The sequence below is a fragment of the Ammospiza caudacuta genome, chromosome 27 (genome assembly GCF_027887145.1).
Source record: "Ammospiza caudacuta isolate bAmmCau1 chromosome 27, bAmmCau1.pri, whole genome shotgun sequence".
In the NCBI taxonomy this organism is placed as follows: domain Eukaryota; kingdom Metazoa; phylum Chordata; class Aves; order Passeriformes; family Passerellidae; genus Ammospiza; species Ammospiza caudacuta.
In genome coordinates this window covers 4,868,741-4,885,517 of record NC_080619.1, presented here as the reverse complement: position 1 = coordinate 4,885,517, position 16,777 = coordinate 4,868,741, and the positions used below count along the sequence as shown (strand labels likewise).

At 55.6% G+C, this 16,777-nt stretch overlaps 1 protein-coding gene across 1 annotated transcript; it reads left to right on the top strand.

The window, feature by feature from the left end:
• Window positions 1–11,588: 11,588 nt before the first annotated feature.
• Window positions 11,589–13,589, top strand: EIF1 (eukaryotic translation initiation factor 1). The gene is made up of 4 exons (XM_058820613.1): window positions 11,589–11,754; window positions 12,034–12,197; window positions 12,287–12,388; window positions 12,944–13,589. The coding sequence occupies exons 1-4, from the start codon at window positions 11,724–11,726 to the stop codon at window positions 12,986–12,988; spliced, it is 342 nt and encodes a 113-aa protein (XP_058676596.1). The 5' UTR covers window positions 11,589–11,723; the 3' UTR covers window positions 12,989–13,589.
• The last annotated feature ends 3,188 nt before the right edge of the window (window positions 13,590–16,777 follow it).

Sequence of the window (16,777 nt, the reverse complement as noted above, 5' to 3'; positions counted from 1 at the left end):
GTGTGAAGTGTGTAAGGTGTGTGAGGTGTGTAAGGTGTGTAAGGTATGTGAGTTGTGTGAGGTGTGTGGGGTGTGTGAGGTGTGTGAGGTGTGTGTGTGAGGTGTGTGAGGTGTGTGAGGTGTGTGGGGTGTGTGAGGTGTGTGAGGTGTGTGAGGTGTGTGAGGTGTGTGAGGTGTGTGAGGTGTGTGAGGTGTGTGGGGTGTGTGAGGTGTGTGAGGTGTGTGAGGTGTGTGGGGTGTGTGAGGTATGTGAGGTGTGTAAGGTGTGTGGGGTGTGTGAGGTTGTGAGGTGTGTGAGGTGTGTGAGGTGTGTAAGGTGAGCACGCTCGTGTGTTCACAGTTCTGACGCACACCCGAGGCTGTTCTGCACACACGGGCTATGGGGAGAGCCCCTCTGGCACCGGGCACTGCTGGGACCCCGGGCCTTGGCAGTGTGGACCCTGCTCAGCCCCAGTCCCGGGCCTGTGACCGACCCCAGGAGCACAGCACAGGGGTGAGAGTCTGGCCATAGCATGAGGGAACAGTGCAGGGCTCCTTCCCGAGTGATTCCCCTGGGGATGCCCCCAGCAGGCTCACCCCGAGCCCCTGGCCCTGAGATGCCACTGAGCACTGCTCCATGTCCAGCTCCAGCTCCTGCTGCACAGGCTCCCCTGAGATGGGTCAGACTCTGTCAGTCCTGTGCAATGACCCTCAGTTTTGGTTTTGGTAGCCCCATGAGCTATTCCCCCTTCGGAATCCACTGCCCACAGGTTGTGCACTGGCCCAGTGACAATGTCCCAGAGATTGTGCCAGTGGAATTGGTCAGGGTGAGGGACACCCTGAGGGGGCACAGACCAGACCAGCAGTGCCCTGCATGCTCAGACCCCTCACAGAGCCAGGAAGGCACCTCCTCCTGGGACTGGGACACTGCTGGGATGAAGGCAAGGCTGTGTCCGGCCGTTCAGCCACGCCACGGCATGTCCAGGCTGGAGAACACGGGGTCCCACACCTGCATGAGCCCCCACCCAGCGCCTGGCTGGCCCCTGTGAGTCACAGACATTCCTGGGGCAGGAGGGGACATGTGAGCTGCAGGGACAGGCCAGCTGCGTCATCCCCTGCTCCCACGCCCGCGGCCGGGGCGGCCCAGCTCCAAGCTGAAACTTGTCTGACACTAATTACAGGGGAGATGAGGACTTCAGAGGATTTACATTCCTGTTGGGCCACGCCTGGGAAAGAACTTTCACCATCAGCCAGTTCCTGAGAAATAGCTTTCCACCTGCGTGGCCCAGCCACAGCCCTGCCCAGGGAGCCCAGTGGGACTGGGGGGGCTCCTGCCAGCCCCATTTTGGCTCTGTCTCTCTGCAGAGAGCCCCAAACCCGCTCCTGCTGTCCCCAGAGCTCCTGCAGGACGGGGTGCTGCTGCCTTCTTTCCCAGTGTGGGGTTGGTGCAGCTCAGTGCCCAGCATGGCTGGGGTCTGACCACCCTTCCCTGGGGGTCAGAGTGGATGGTTGTGCTGACTGGAAGCTGGGGATGAGGGGATTGCATCAGTGTCCCCAAGAGATTGGAGCCACATGGGTGGCCAGTCAGGCCCTTCAGTTGGAGCCTTGTCACCCTTCACCTTTGCTTTGGCTAAGGACAGCTCCCCAGTGACTGCCTGGGACCCAGGCTTTGACCCAGGGCTTTGTGAGGAACTGGGGGACTCAGGGGACACATGAGACTCACTGGATGAGGGGCCATATCTGCTCGGGGCATTTCTGTCACCCCCAGCCACACACAGCCTTCCCAAATGACAGACAGGCTGGACCCCTGAGCCCCTTGGACACATTTTGCTCATCCCAGATGTTTAACCAGCTGGGAAAGTCCTGAGATCCGCCATTCCTGAGCCTCTCCCTGTTACACAGAACATGGAGAGACCCAGGCAGCCAGTCCCTGAACCAGCTGTGCCACAACCTCCTCCTCCATCCCCTCTGTGTTTCCCCTCTGTGCTGGTGACCCCCTGTGTGATCCTGGAGGGCTGGAACTGCTCTGCTCTCCTGGCCTTGTCCCAGCTGTGCTGCAGCAGCTGTGGCAGGGCTGTGACCACTGCAGCTCCGTGCCCGGTGCTGTGGCTCATTGGCAGCACCAGGGACACGGATGAGCCCAACCAGGCCAGGGTGGCACAGGACACAGTGTGGCACAGGGCACAGTGGGGCACTGCCATGCTTCATGTTCTGGGCCTGGGAGTCAAGGGGTGGCAGTCTCATGGCCAGGGCTGCCCCACATCCACACTGAGGGTCCCTGCCTGTGTCCCCTCCCTGTGTCCCTGGCACTGTGGGGGTTCAGGGCACTGTTTTTGCAGGGTCCCGGGGCTCTCAGCAAGGCAAGAGGGGCCATTTCAGCCTCCAGCACATCCCAGGAGCTGCTGGGAACCGGCAGCGTCAGCACCGCACCGAGTCCAAAGTGTTTTGCAAGCAGAAGGGCGCGGGTGGTTTCCTTATTTGGCACACCTGGCTGGGGCACACCTGGCTGGGCACACCTGGCTGCGGGCACCGCCTGGCAGTGCCAGCGAGGGCGGCGGCGCTGACGCGGGGATGGGAACAGGGCAGGACCCGCCTCGTTAATCACAGCCCAGCGCCGGGCGTGGGGACAAGCTGGGACGCGGCCCCGGCTGCCAAAACAACGCCAGGAACACAAAACAATGCCTGGAGCTCAGCCAGCACCCCCAGCCCGGGGGGCTCCTGCCCTGGGCCCTGTGCTGGGGTCCTGGCAGGCTCAGGGAGAGCCCCTGGGCAGGGGAGGCTGTGCTGGGGAGTTTATTCCTGGGTCAGGAGTGAAGGAAAAAGGATAAATGCAACCAGAGTCTGCCCTGGAGCAGGGGGACAGCTGGGGAGCCAGGCAGTGCCCACTTGTGATCTCAGCCCTACAGGGTTTCAGCACCTGGCCCAGCCTGGCCCAGCCTGCTGTAGGGTTGGGAGGTTCAGGGCCAATATTAGCCCTGGCACTCCAATCCTGACCTTCCCAGTGCCCCCAAAATCCATTTGATCTGCCAGCCCTTCCTGCCCCACACCAGTCCAGCCTGCGGCTCTGCCTCTGGCAGGTGCAGGGCCGAGCCTGTGGCACCAGCACAGCAGAACCTGGAGCAGCTGCAAGGCTCCATCTTGACCTGGTTTTCCCAGGAAGCTCCATGCCAGGGGGTGAGTGCAGTGGCCACAAACACGGCAGCTGAGCAGCGCTGTTCCATGGAAATGCCTCTGCTGAGGGGTCCCTGCCGTCTCATAACCAAAAGAAGGGGCTGTCACCGAGCGGTTGCTGGGGTTTCCCTGTCCCCCTGCCAGGCTGGCACTTGCTGGTCACAGAGATAAGGTGGCCAGGCAGCTCTAGGATAAACTCACTGCTGCTGCACCTTCGGGGTGCCAGGGGAGCCCCAGGAGTGTGCACAGGCACGGGGGGGCGGGCACAGCACGGCAGCAAACAGAGCTGTGTCTGCTGAGCACCCCAGGGAATGACATCCCCTCGAGTGTCCCCTGCCACTGCAACCTGTGCCAGCCTGACCCAGTGCCAGTCTGGGCTTTGGGATTGAGGCCACCGGGACCCCAGAGTGTGGCCATCCCACCCCCCATTCCCAGCTCCCGACCTGGCAAGGGAGTGCCAAGGCCGGGTGTTTTGTAAGAGGCAAATCCCTGCGGTGCCAGCATCGTGCTGGGGCTGGCAGCAGGGCAGGGCTGCGGCTGGCAGCGAGGCAAGGAGCAGTGTTTGGCCCTGGCGGGTTGGTGTAGGCGGGGAGAGGATGAGTGTGCGTGCCCCGGGGCAGGGAAGGGGCCGGGCTGGGGATGGGTGAGCTCACACCCCGCACGGTTTTGCCTCGTAAGTGAAATCCGAACTGGAGCAGGGCGGGTGCTGACCAAGGTGTTTGGCCTGACCTGCCCCTCTCTGTGCTCGAGTCAGCAGAGTGGGGCCAGCTCTGCCCTGTGCTCGTCATTCCTGCTGCTGTCACCCCAAAAACCTCCTGGCCAGAGCTGGCTTCAGCCTGGTGCCCATCCTGGTGTCCATCCTGGTGTCCATCCTGGTGTCCATCCTCTGTCCCACCAGGGCAGGATCAAACACCTGAGCTGCTTGGCAGCCGGGCTGGTTCCTCCTGTGAGGGGCACAGGGGCAGTGAACAGTGGACATTGATTCTCCAGGGCTCCAGGCAGGGCAGGGGCTGCTCCTCTCATGCCCTCACAGCCCCAGGCACAGAGAGCTGCTCACAAAGGTCTGTCCCCTCTGCCCTGTGCCAGCACAGGGGACTCTGCTGTGATCCCCACTGTGCCAGGCAGCATTGGCAGCACAGGGTGGGTGCCAGGGCACCTGGGAGGAGGCTCTCCCAGTGCTTCCCAGTGCATGCAGATTGTTCCCATTGCTGGGCACCCACCATGGCAGGAAAGGGCCCAGTGCACCCATCCTGTGTCCAAAGACATTGCCAATGCTGGTGCTGGTGATGAGCTGGCACACATCAGGAGCCCAGCTCAGGAGGGCCCTGCCTTGGCACACAAGGTTCCAGCAAAGGTTTATCCCAGGGTCTCTCCATGGCCCAAATTCTCTCCCTGGCGTGGAGCAGGGAATTCCCTCCAGATTAGAGGGGACCTGCCTGGCTCAGACAGAGTGGAAGGGCAAGAGGAAAGCAGGGGGCAGCAGGGCAGGACAGCCCTGCCCAGATGGATCATGGAATCCCAGAGGGGTTTTGGTTGGAAAGGAAGCTCATCCACTTCCACCCCTTGCCATGGGCAGGGACACCTTCCTCAAGGTGAGGTTGCTCTGAGGGCCCATTCAACCTGGCCTTGAACACTTCCAGGGATGGGGCCTTGGGAATGGGTGGAGCAGGGCTGGAGCCATGCAGGGCTCCCAGTGGGAGATGAATTCTGTCTCCATGGGACTCAGTGTCCCAGTGTGCTCCTTGGCTGTGCTGGCAGCAAGGGAGCTGTGGGAGCTGAGCCTGGTACCTCTGCCCCTTTCTGTGTCCCATGGCCCAGCTGTGACAAGCTGCAGCAAGGCAGGAGGTGCCTGGCAAGTGCAAACAGGCTGTGTGGGGCTGCAGCAGAGCTGCTGTGCAGGGATGATCCCTGCTCCCAGCACAGCCCCGTGCCGAGGCTCTGAGTCAGCCCTGGCTGTGCCTGGTGCCAACAGCTCCTGAACACATCAGGAGAGGGAATGGAAATCCTGTCATGGCTGAGCCCCTCTCCCAGCCGCTCAAGCTGCCCTCAGTGCCTGGTCTGGGCCCTTCCACTGCAGAAAACCCTCTGGACCTGTCACTGGGCAGGGGCCAGTGCTGCCAGCAGTTCTGAGGGTGTCTGATGGAGAGCAGAGCTGCTGCCCTGAGCTGCTCCCACCCTCCCTGTTCCCATTTCAGCTTTGCTCCAGGCTGATGCCCAGGCCCCAGCTTTCAGACCACAGTGATCCCCACAAGGTGGATGGTTGTTTGATACAACACTGGGATGTCTGCACAGGGCATCGAGCCTGGCCAGGGGGATCCCCATGGGTGGAGGAGAGAGCCCATGGGGAAACAGGGGGAAACCTGTGATGGTGTTCACAGGGATCTGAGGATGAGGGAAGAGATGAGGATGTTTCAGAAGGCTTGATTTATTATTTTATGATATATATTATATTAAAACTGTACTAAAAGAATAGAAGAAAGGATTTCATCAGAAGGCTGGCTAAGAATAGAATAAGAAGGAATGATAACAAAGGCTTGTGGCTCGGACAGAGAGTCTGAGCCAGCTGGGCTGTGACTGGCCATTAATTAGAAACAACCACATGAGACCAATCACAGATGCACCTGTTGCATTCCACAGCAGCAGATAACCATTGTTTGCATTTTGTTCCTGAGGCCTCTCAGCTTCTCAGGAGGAAAAATCCTAAAGAAAGGATTTTTCAGAAAATGTGTCTGTGCCAGAAACCCACGGCATCTCCAAGATCCTGGAGAAGCTCCCTGGGAGAATTCCCCAGCCCCGGCCTGGAGGGACAGAGCTGAGCCGGGTCCCTGCCCGCTCACCTGCCCCAGGTGCGCTCCTGCTCACCCGCAGCAGCAGCACGGGAGGCTCAGCCTGTGCTTGGAGCTCTCCTGGCACCTCGCGGAGAGCAGCGGTGTCACAGCACGCAGGGAGGGAGGGAGGGACCTGCCAGGGGAAGCGGGAGGGTGAATAAATTCCCTTAAACGCAGTGGCTGTGACACACCCGGTGTCGGTGCCCGGATTGGGTTGGCAGGGATCGGGATGTGCCCACGGCCGGCCCTTGCTGTCCCTCTGATGTGTCACAGCACATGCAGCGCCTCCATCCCGAGCATCCCACACTGAGCATCCCCGACTGTGGGTGGGAACAGCCAGTCCAACACCCTGGGGTCTGCAAATCTGGGCTGGGGATGCCAGGAAGAGCTGTGTAAAGAAAGGGAATGTAGGGCTTGATCAGGGAATCCCTGCGCTGCCTCTGGCCCCGTGACAGGCGGGCTCACCCTGCCGCTCTTTCCAGGAGCAGCTTAATCACCAGCGCTGATTAATGGGATCAAATATCCCTCAAACATCCAGCTCATCCTCAATCCCCGTCCTGCAGTCACACAGAGGCTGCAGGGAGGATGTTGGAGGAGAAAAGCTGGTTTCTAGGAATGTCCCAACCCGGAGGGCATTGCTGGGCTGCGGGAGAAGCAGTAAAGCCCAATGCCGGGATGATTCCTTCATTCTGCTGCACTCCCCAGCTGGGCTGGGGGTGGCACCAAAGCCCCCACCTCAGAGCAGAGGGTGAAAAGGCCCTGCAGGACCCAACAGGGAGAGATTCCTGCTGGAAGCACAGGCTGGTCACCCAGCAAGAGCCTCAGGAGCCCCAGGGCTGCTGCTGCAGGACCCACACACAGCCTTGAGCTGCACACACACAGGGTACCAGGGAGCTTCAGATCCCCAGGACTGGCAGGGGCACTGCTGCTGGATAGACCCTGCCCATAGGAATGTGCCCCTTGTTGTTGGAGTGACAAAATTATCCTTTGTCCCCTTCAATAGGAAATAAACCCAGAAGTTTCTCTCCTCAATCAGGCGAGAAGGCATCTCATGGGACCTGGGGGGCTTCACCTCAAATTTAAGGATAACCAATTGGGCAGGAGCCAAAAAGTCCTGCCTGGGCAATTTACTAGAAAAAGAAGAAAAGAAAGAAACTAATGGTTTTTGTGAGGTGTTTTATCAGGGGCAAGGACCTCTTGCACCTGGATAGGTTTTCCTCTGTAATGAGTTTTGTTATTTTGCCTTTTATTAAAACCTTTTTGTTTCCAACACTACCACAGAAGCCACCCTGCTGATTTTATGCCTCTTCTAAGGTAGCTGAGATATCTTGGATGTGAAATAAATCTCCAAGAGCTTATGAGACCTGGCTTGAAGGGACCCATATTTCACCAGCCCTCAGCACCAGGACGTTTCTTTGCTGCCAAGGAGCACAAAGGTGCCCAGGAGCACCCTCAGATGCCTTCAGTGGGCAGTGACAGCACAGTGTCACAGCACACAGGTGTCACAGCACACAGGTGCCACAGCACACAGGTGGCTCTGGGCTCCCTCTGCTCCTCCTGCTGCCCCTGAGCAGCCTCTGGCAGCTCCCCTGGCCTGGCCCCGGCCCCCGCACAGGGATTGGGGTGCCCGGGGGCACAGGCTGGCCTGGCTGCCAGCGCTGGGTACCAGGAGAAGGCAGCAGCTCGGAGCTCCTGAGGAGCTGCTCCTGCAGGAGACCGGCATTGCCACGTCGTGGGGAGCCGGGAGCGGCACCAGATCGGGAGCAGCAGGCAAAGATGAGCAGGAGGGTGCAGGGGCTCAGCCCAAGGCACTTATAACTGCAGGCGCCAGCTCTGAACCCTGCTCACAGCAAAATTTAGATGCTAACACTTCCCTGACCTCTGCAGGGATGGGTTTGACACACACTCCTCTCTTCTGGCGTTCACCAAAGGCTCTGAGGGCTCAGTGGTGAGGACACAGTCAGGATGTGTCGTGTGGATGTGCAAATCAGAAGTGACACTGATAAATCGACCCTCTGGGGGGCCAGAGCTGATCTCAGACTGATGGCTCTGCTCGGGTGTTTGGTGTTGAAGAGCAGCCCTTGGACTTGGAAATGCCTCCAGCAGAAAGATGGAGTGCAAAGCTCTCATTGCTTCTCCTGTCTGGCTACTCCACCGTGTGGCTGCTGGAGACAGCTCCTGCTCTGGGAGAGGAGGAAAATCTGATCAGAAAGAGGAGAGAGAAGAACCATCTGCTTGTTCATGGCTGTCATGGAGCAAATTCATATTCTTAGGAAAATTTCAGCCAGTTCTCCAGCTGATGTGTCACAAACACAAGAGACAGATGCTCCAGGAACACCAGGGAGACACAAACACAGCAACACAAACAATTCCCTCTGCCCGGTGCCAGAGAAATCATTTGCCTTTATCTCAAACAACCCCCCAAGGATGACGCAACACCCTCGTGGTGTGTGCCAGAGCTGCAGATGGCAGCACAGGCAGCTGCCAATAACCTGTCAGACCCACAGGGATGGCTCCAGAGCACCCACACAGGGAGCTGGGGCTGCAGGGGATCCAGAGGGAGCTCCAGACACAGATCCTCAGCCCAGCAGGCCCGGGGTGATGCTCCTGCTCCATGAGCAGCTCTGACCCAGAGGACAGCTCAGGCTCTGGCTGGATTTTTGCCTTTTGAGCCCATTAATTGTCAGAGATTTGCTGTGGGGGATTTTTAGTGCCTGGATTTAGGATGTGATGTTGCTGTGGCAGCAGCCCCCGTGCAGAGACTCACCCTCCAGTTTGGGGTTTATCCACTGGGAGAGCCATGGAATGGATGTGTTTAACAGCTCATTGCCAGCTCTGAGAGCCAGGCTGCAGGCCCTGGAATCAGGAATCAGGAACAGGATTAAATCCATGGAATGGCCGTGTTTAACAGATCATTCCCAGCTGTGAGCCAGGCTGCAGGCCCTGAAATCAGCAGTGAGGATTAAAATCAGGAACAGGATTAAAGCCATGGAAGGGCCATGTTTAACAGCTCATTCCCAACTCTTCAAGCCAGGATGCAGGTCCTAAAATCAGGAATCAGGAACAGGATTAAATCCATGGAAGGGCCCTAAAATCAGGAGCCAGGAACAGGATTAAATCCATGGAATGGCCGTGTTTAACAGCTCATTCCCAGCTCTGGGAGCCAGGCTGCAGGCCCTGAAATCAGGAATCAGGAACCAGGATTAAATCCATGGAATGGCCGTGTTTAACAGCTCATTCCCAACTCTTCAAGACAGGATGCAGGTCCTAAAATCAGGAATCAGGAACAGGATTAAATCCATGGAATCGCCGTGTTTAACAGCTCATTCCCAACTCTTCAAGCCAGGCTGCAGGCCCTAAAATCAGGAGTGAGAATTAAAATCAGGAACAGGATTAAAGCCATGGAAGGGCCATGTTAAACAGCTCATTCCCAGCTCTGGGAGCCAGGCTTCAGGCCCTAAAATCAGGAATCAGGAACAGGATTAAATCCATGGAAGGGCCCTAAAATCAGGAACCAGGAACAGGATTAAATCCATGAAAGGGCCATGGCTTTAATCAGGAGTCAGGAACAGGATTAAATCCATGGAATGGCCGTGTTTAACAGCTCATTCCCAGCTCTGAGCCAGGCTGCAGGCCCTAAAATCAGGAGTCAGGAACCAGGATTAAATCCATGGAATGGCCGTGTTTAACAGCTCATTCCCAGCTCTGGGAGCCAGGCTGCAGGCCCTGAAATCAGGAATCAGGAACAGGATTAAATCCATGGAATGGCCGTGTTTAACAGCTCATTCCCAACTCTTCAAGCCAGGCTGCAGGCCCTAAAATCAGGAGTGAGAATTAAAATCAGGAACAGGATTAAAGCCATGGAAGAGCCATGTTAAACAGCTCATTCCCAGCTCTGGGAGCCAGGCTTCAGGCCCTAAAATCAGGAATCAGGAACAGGATTAAAACCATGAAAGGGCCGTGGCTTTAATCAGGAGTTAGGAACAGGATTAAATCCATAGAATGGCCGTGTTTAACAGCTCATTCCCAACTCTTCAAGCCAGGATGCAGGTCCTAAAATCAGGAGTCAGAACAGGATTAAATCCATGGAAGGGCCGTGTTTAACAGCTCATTCCCAGCTCTGAGCCAGGCTGCAGGCCCTGAAATCAGGAGTCAGAACAGGATTAAAGCTGAGATCAGCAGCTACCCCTGACCCTGGTTTCCCAAACCTTGGGCTCACTGCCCTCCTGGCCCCCAAGAACAGGGAGTGCCCCTTCCCAGCACCATGACTGGGATGTGACTGGATTTACTGGGATGTGCTGACCCAGCCAGGCCTTTGGGATCCCCCAGGAGCCAGGGTGGGATCCTCCTCCTCCTCCTGAGCCTTCCCAGGCTGCAGCTCCAGACCCAAAATCAGAGCTCAGGGTGGTGACCAAACAGTGCCAGGCTCAGCAAGGCCAAGCCAGGCCAGGAGAGCCACCCTGGGCCAGGGACAGCCGTGTCACCCCCAGGCTGGGGCCGGGGATTGATGTGTGAAAAATGCCAATCACTTGTTTTTAGAATTTTTAAAGTTTAATAGTAATAAAATGGTTATAAGAATAGTAATAGAAATTTGGACAATTAGCATTTAGGATAATATGAGACAATAGAAACAAAGAGTTATGGATGGTCTGGGTACTTCTTTCTGGGCAAAATAAGCCCAAAAAAGGACCCACGTTAACAGAGGATTAACCCTTAAAAGCAACAGCCTGTTGCATATTCATACACCTTATACATGATGCATAAATTCCATTCAAACACAGGATTCTGTCTGGGCATTATCGAGTTCTTCCTCTTAATCCTAAAATGTCTTCAGGGCTGAGCAAGGTGAGAAGAACTCGATAATGGAGCAATAAATTCTTTTCCTCTGAAAGATTTAGGTGTCCTGTGGCTGCTATCTTGCTATGAGTCCTCTCTTAAAAAAAGCATCTTACATAGCATAGTTTCTGTTTTAACATCCTAAAACTGTATTTAACACACAACTTAAGAAAATCAATACAGCATCACTTTCCATCATAACACATCTAACATTCCTTTTAATATTTGCGAAAAGCCAATCATAAAATACGCATTTTTCAGACGGGGAAGTTCGGGCGTCCCAGAGAGGTTTTGGGGGGCATAACAGGGGTGTTTTGCACAGGGTTGGAGGAGCCCAATAAAATTTGCGAGGGCTGGAGGGGATTTGAGGCCCCATGAGGGTTTCGGGCCGCACCGCGTCCTTTGGAGGGGAGGCCCGAGGGGACCTGGAGGTGTTTGAGCGCTCCCGGGGAGTGTTCAGTGGTTCGTGGGGGTATTTTGTGGCTCTCGGGGAGGATTTTGGGGGTCCCGGGAGGATTTTGGGGCTCGCGGGGGTCTCGGGGCGGACCCTGAGGGGGCTCGGGGGGTCCCGGCCCGGCCCAGGATCGCACTGCGCACGCGCCGCCCCGCGCGCTGCCGGGCCCTCCCCCCGCGCATGCGCCCCGCTCCCCCCCGCGCCAGCCAGGGCGCGGCCGCGTTCGCCCGATGCGTCCTGACGCCCCCGCGCGGCGACCAATCACCGGCCTCGTTGGCCGTGCGTGATGGCGTCACGGAGGGGCGGTATATAAGCGGTCGGCGGCAGTCCCGCCCCCCTGACACTGCCTCGAGCCGCCGCCGCGAGAGCATCCTCCGCCCAGAGCCGCTCCCGCCGCCAGAGCCGCCCCCGCCGCAGCCGCCGCCGCCTCCGCCGAGGGAAGGGAAGCGTATCGTATGTCCGCTATCCAGAACCTCCAGCCCTTCGGTGAGGCCCTTTGTGCGGTGGGGCCGGGGGAGCGCGCGGGCCCCGCCCCGGCCCCGCCCCGTGGCGCAGTTGCTATTCCGGGCCCGGTTGCGTCAGCCGCGGGGGGGGGGGTGGGGGCGGAGCCCAAACCTGGGCGGGCGCGGTGTCCAATGGGGTGGGGGCGGGGCTGGGGTGTGACGGGCGGGTGCGGCAGCCAATAGGGCGGGATCTTTGCGTGATGGGCGGGTGAGGCGGCCAATGGGGCGCTGTTGGGGCGGGGCCTGACGGATCTCCCCGCAGACCCCTTTGCGGATGCAAGTAAGGGTGATGACCTGCTCCCGGCCGGCACTGAGGACTACATCCATATAAGGATCCAGCAGCGAAACGGCAGGAAGACCCTCACCACAGTCCAGGGCATCGCGGATGACTACGATAAAAAGAAACTGGTGAAGGCCTTCAAGAAGGTGGGGCTTGGGGGCTCGGGGGTGGGGCAGCGGCCACGCCCAGCAGGGATGTTGGTGGTGTTAATGAGGATTTTTTGTCTCTGCTGCAGAAATTTGCCTGCAATGGTACTGTAATTGAGCACCCCGAGTATGGAGAAGTGATTCAGTTGCAGGGTGACCAGCGCAAGAACATCTGCCAGTTCCTTGTGGAGGTAGGACAGCTTCTGTAGGATTGTGCCCCCTGTTGATGGAGTGACAAAACTATCCTTTGTGCCTTTAAAATGGAGATAAGCCCCGAAGTTTCTCTCCTTAATTAGGTGAAAAGGCACCTCATAGGACCTGGGGGACTTCACCTCAAACTTAAGGATAGCTAATTTGGACAGGAGCCAAAAAGTCCCACCCGAACAATTTGCTAGAAAAAGAAGGGAACAAGGAAATTAATCACTTTTGTGAGGTGTTTTACCAGCAGCAAGAACCTGTTCTCCTGGCTTGGTTTTTCTCTGTAAAGAGTTTAGTTATTTTGCCTTTTATTAAAACCTTTTTGTTTCCAACACTACCACAGAAGCCATCCTGCTGATTTTATGCCTCTTTTAAGGTAGCTGAGCTATCTTGGGTGTGTAATAAATCTCCAAGAGCTTATAAGACCTATATTTCACTACCTAAAATTAGCACAAATTTGTTAAATGCACACAGATCCCTGGGTGTGGGCAGTGTTTGGATGCACAGAGGCATCACCCCACACTGTGAATTTGTTTTCTCTCTTGCAGATTGGACTGGCTAAAGACGACCAGCTGAAAGTCCACGGGTTTTAAGTGCCTGTGGGCCACTGGAGCTTTATGCAAGAAGATATCCTTACCATGAAATTCCCACCTGTCCCTTGTCATAAGTTTAAAAGCAGCCGGTTTGTGTAATGTAATGATCTTGGGTCCACTGTTGGGTCTGGACTGTTGTAATTGGTGATGTAATAAACTGACACGAGCCCATGCTATCTCGTCTGGCTGTCCCTCATTTCCCAGAGCTAACCCAAGGGCTGGCACCATCCAGCCTGAAGCCACAAGCTCCAGCTAAGCCCGGGGACTCGGCCTGTGCTGATGGCTCCTCAGTCCAGCTGTGCTCCCATCCTGGCCTGCCTGGTGCCAGCTGCTCCCTCTGGGCACTGCTGGCTCCTGGGGGCACAGGAGTGACACCAGAGTGACCTGGAGGCACCATGGCAGCAGCTCAGGTGTGGGTACCTGCGAGCCCTGAGGTGCCAGGTGCTGTCCCATGGGTTAAACTCGTGACAAGGACTAACAGCAGGATAACATCCCTGGAGCTGCAGAGCTCACACCCTGTGCAGTAACACGGCTTTGGTTTCATTTCTAATGTTTTATTGTAATGTATTTAAAGTTATTTAAATAAAATTGGTTTTCAAAAGCCTGTGTGTGTGTGGTTCCATCGCTCCCAGGGGCCAAAGCACCTTCTCTGGTGGCGTTCCCTGCTCTGGGGGGCCTGGGGGTTGTCCCCCACTGCAGGAACAGGGAGTTCCCTCGGTGCTGTGTGTGCTGCTCCTGCTGGGAGCTGAGGGAAGCCGAGGGGTGGGTGGGTGCTGAGTCATTCCCTCGTTGTGTTCCTGGCAGTCCCGTGGGCAGGGTCACTTCTGCTTCCCAGAAACTGCGAGGAGGAGGAGGAGGAGGAGGAGGCGCTGCCACCCGGGTCAGGCTCTGCCAAAGGTCAGGGCCTCAGTGCTGTCTCTATTTTGTGAGCTCAAGCTCAACAAGCAAGAATGGAATCTCAGTAAACGCATGGGCTGAGGGCCGTGATGGTTCTGGGGGCTGGCAGTGCCTCTGGCACGGGAGCAGTGTGAAGTGCTCTGAAATGCTGAACTCAAACCTGGGTTTCTCTGCCATTGTCCCCCAGCACATCTGCCCTGCAGCGGGGAGGGCTGGGGTGTCCTGGGGTGCTGCTCCCACCCTGATCCTCCCAGAGCAGGGCCTGGCCCTTCATCCCCTGCCACAATGTCCCCATCTCCCGTGGGTGCTCAGAGCACTGAGCTCACTGCCACCTTCCTGGGAGACTTTGATCTTGGAAACAGAATTGCTGCAATTATGTAAAGCAGCTGTGAGTGCACCGAGGGTGACCTCCTGTCCTCCTGTACCTCAGTGACCTCCAGCCCTGCCTGTGCCTCAGACTGACCTCCAGCCCTGCCCATCCTTTGGTGACCTCCAGCCTTGCCCATCCTTCCTGAAAGTGACCTCCTGCCCTGCCCATCCTTCCTGAAAGTGACCTCCTGCCCTGCCTGTACCTCAGAGTGACCTCCTGCCCTGCCCAGCCCTTGGTGGCCTCTATCCCTGCCCATGCCTCAGGTGAGAGAGGTGACCATCCCTGCCCATCACGAGCAGTGCTGACAGCACCAAGGGCAGCATCCACACCAGGGTGTGCTTTTGTGCCCACAACCTCCCCCAGCCCAATCTCTGCTGCTGCTGTGCCAAGAATTCCTGTGCCCCTCGTGTGTCAGAGCATGTCCAGCCTGGATTTCTCCCCAGGGACTTGGCAACAGATTTGGCCACTGCCAGGACAGCTGGCCCCGGGGGCGAGGGGAGCTTGGTCCATCCTCAGCTCAGCCTTGGAGCAGGGTCCAGCCCCGATGCCCACAGGCCTGGTAACAAACCTGCGTCAGGGTGATGCCGTGAGTCACCGTGTCCCCATCACCCTGACGGCTCATTGGGTCCAGATTGAGCCATTAAAAGGCAGAAATTGGAAAACAATTTGTTTGTTCCTTGTGCAAGGTGCTGGTTGGAGCGAGCGATCGATGGCTGAGGGGTGCTGGGTGCTGCTGCCTCCCTCCATCCAAAGCCCATTTATTTTGGGGTGTTTGAGGAGCTGACACAGCTCCTTGGGGACAGGGGACAGTGACGTGCCCCAGCCCAGGATGTCACTCACGGGGTTTATTGAAGGAGGGAGACAAATGGGCTCTGCAAATACACTGATGGGGGATCAAGAGGCAGCAGGAAGCGTCAATATCCATTGGGGGTGGGTGGGGACAGACAGGATCGTCAGTGGGGCCCTCTGCTGCCACAGCACCCCAAAGCTTCTCGGGGTGCAGGGAGGGACCCAGAGCTGCAGAATGGGCTGCTCTGGGGTCTGTGTCCTGCTGAGGGGCCTCACAGACACTGCCCCCCAACCCCAGAGGCACAGAGCCTTTGGCAGCCCTGGCACAACACGTTATAAACCTGTGCACACACCTGGGTGTGAGGGTGTGGGTACATCTATGTGTGTGTGTGTGTACAGACACACATGTGAGAATACACATATGTACACACACATACTTCTGTATATACATACATACATGTGCATGTGTGTTTATACAGATATTTGCATATATATTGCTATTTATAAACACATATGTATGTATGTATGTATGTATAAATGTGTACAGATTTAGATATATGTGTACAAATATTCATATATTTTCATATATATATATACGTGTATATATGTATATATAATTATATTATATTATATTATATTATATTATATTATATTATATTATGTTATATTATATTATATATACTATATATTTATAATATGTAATATATTTACATATATATGTGTATATCTTTTATTTATATATATATGTGTGTGTGTGTGTGTGTGTGTGTATATATGTACACATAATCCCAGAATGAATCATTTATGTTAGAAGTCCAACATGTGTGTATGGATATATAATTGTGAATACTTGTATGCATGAATACATGAATACATGTATGTAGACATGTACATAAAAATATATGCATATATATATGTATTTATGTAAGCATTCATCTGTGTTTCCCTACATACATATATGCATATTTATACATATAATATAATATAATATAATATAATATAATATAATATAATATAATATAATATAATATAATATAATATAATATAATATAATATAGTATAATATAATATTTTAAGATATATTTTATATATATGTATGTATATATATATATCTGTCTGTGTGGCTCTGTGGGTCTGCCTGTGTGTCTGTGTGTGTGTCTGTGTGTGTGTCTGTGTGTCTGTCTGTCTGTCTGTGTGTATGTGAGCACGCACAGATGCCCGAGGCCCCCCTGGGGGTGGGTGGATGTGATTGGAGCCTCCTTGGGGTGTGGCAGCCCCGGCAGTGCCTTTAAAAGCAGGGCTGAGCTGGGGTGATCCTGGAGAGAGAATCTCACTGGGACACCCCCTGACACCCACCAGGACACCCCCAGGACACCCTGCTGAGCCTCAGAACCCACAGGTGAGTCTCAGAGTCTCACAGGGCTCTGGCACTGGCTGCAGGTGACTTGGGGAGAGGGAAAGATGGAGAAAACCTGAGGAGCAGACGGGAGGGACGAAGCAACTCAGAGTCCCACTGAGGGGAACAGAGGGGATCTGGGCCTGGCCATGCCCTGGGGAGGAGAAGCTCCCCAGCTGTTTGGATTCAAGGAGGAGCTGGATGATGCTCTTAGCCACGGGCTTTAGTTTTCAGCATCCTTGCAAGGAGCCACAAGTGGGATTGATCCTCATGGATCCCTCTGCCTTCACTCTGATTCTGGGGGAATTGGGAACCAGCCAGAAGAGAGGGATGGAAA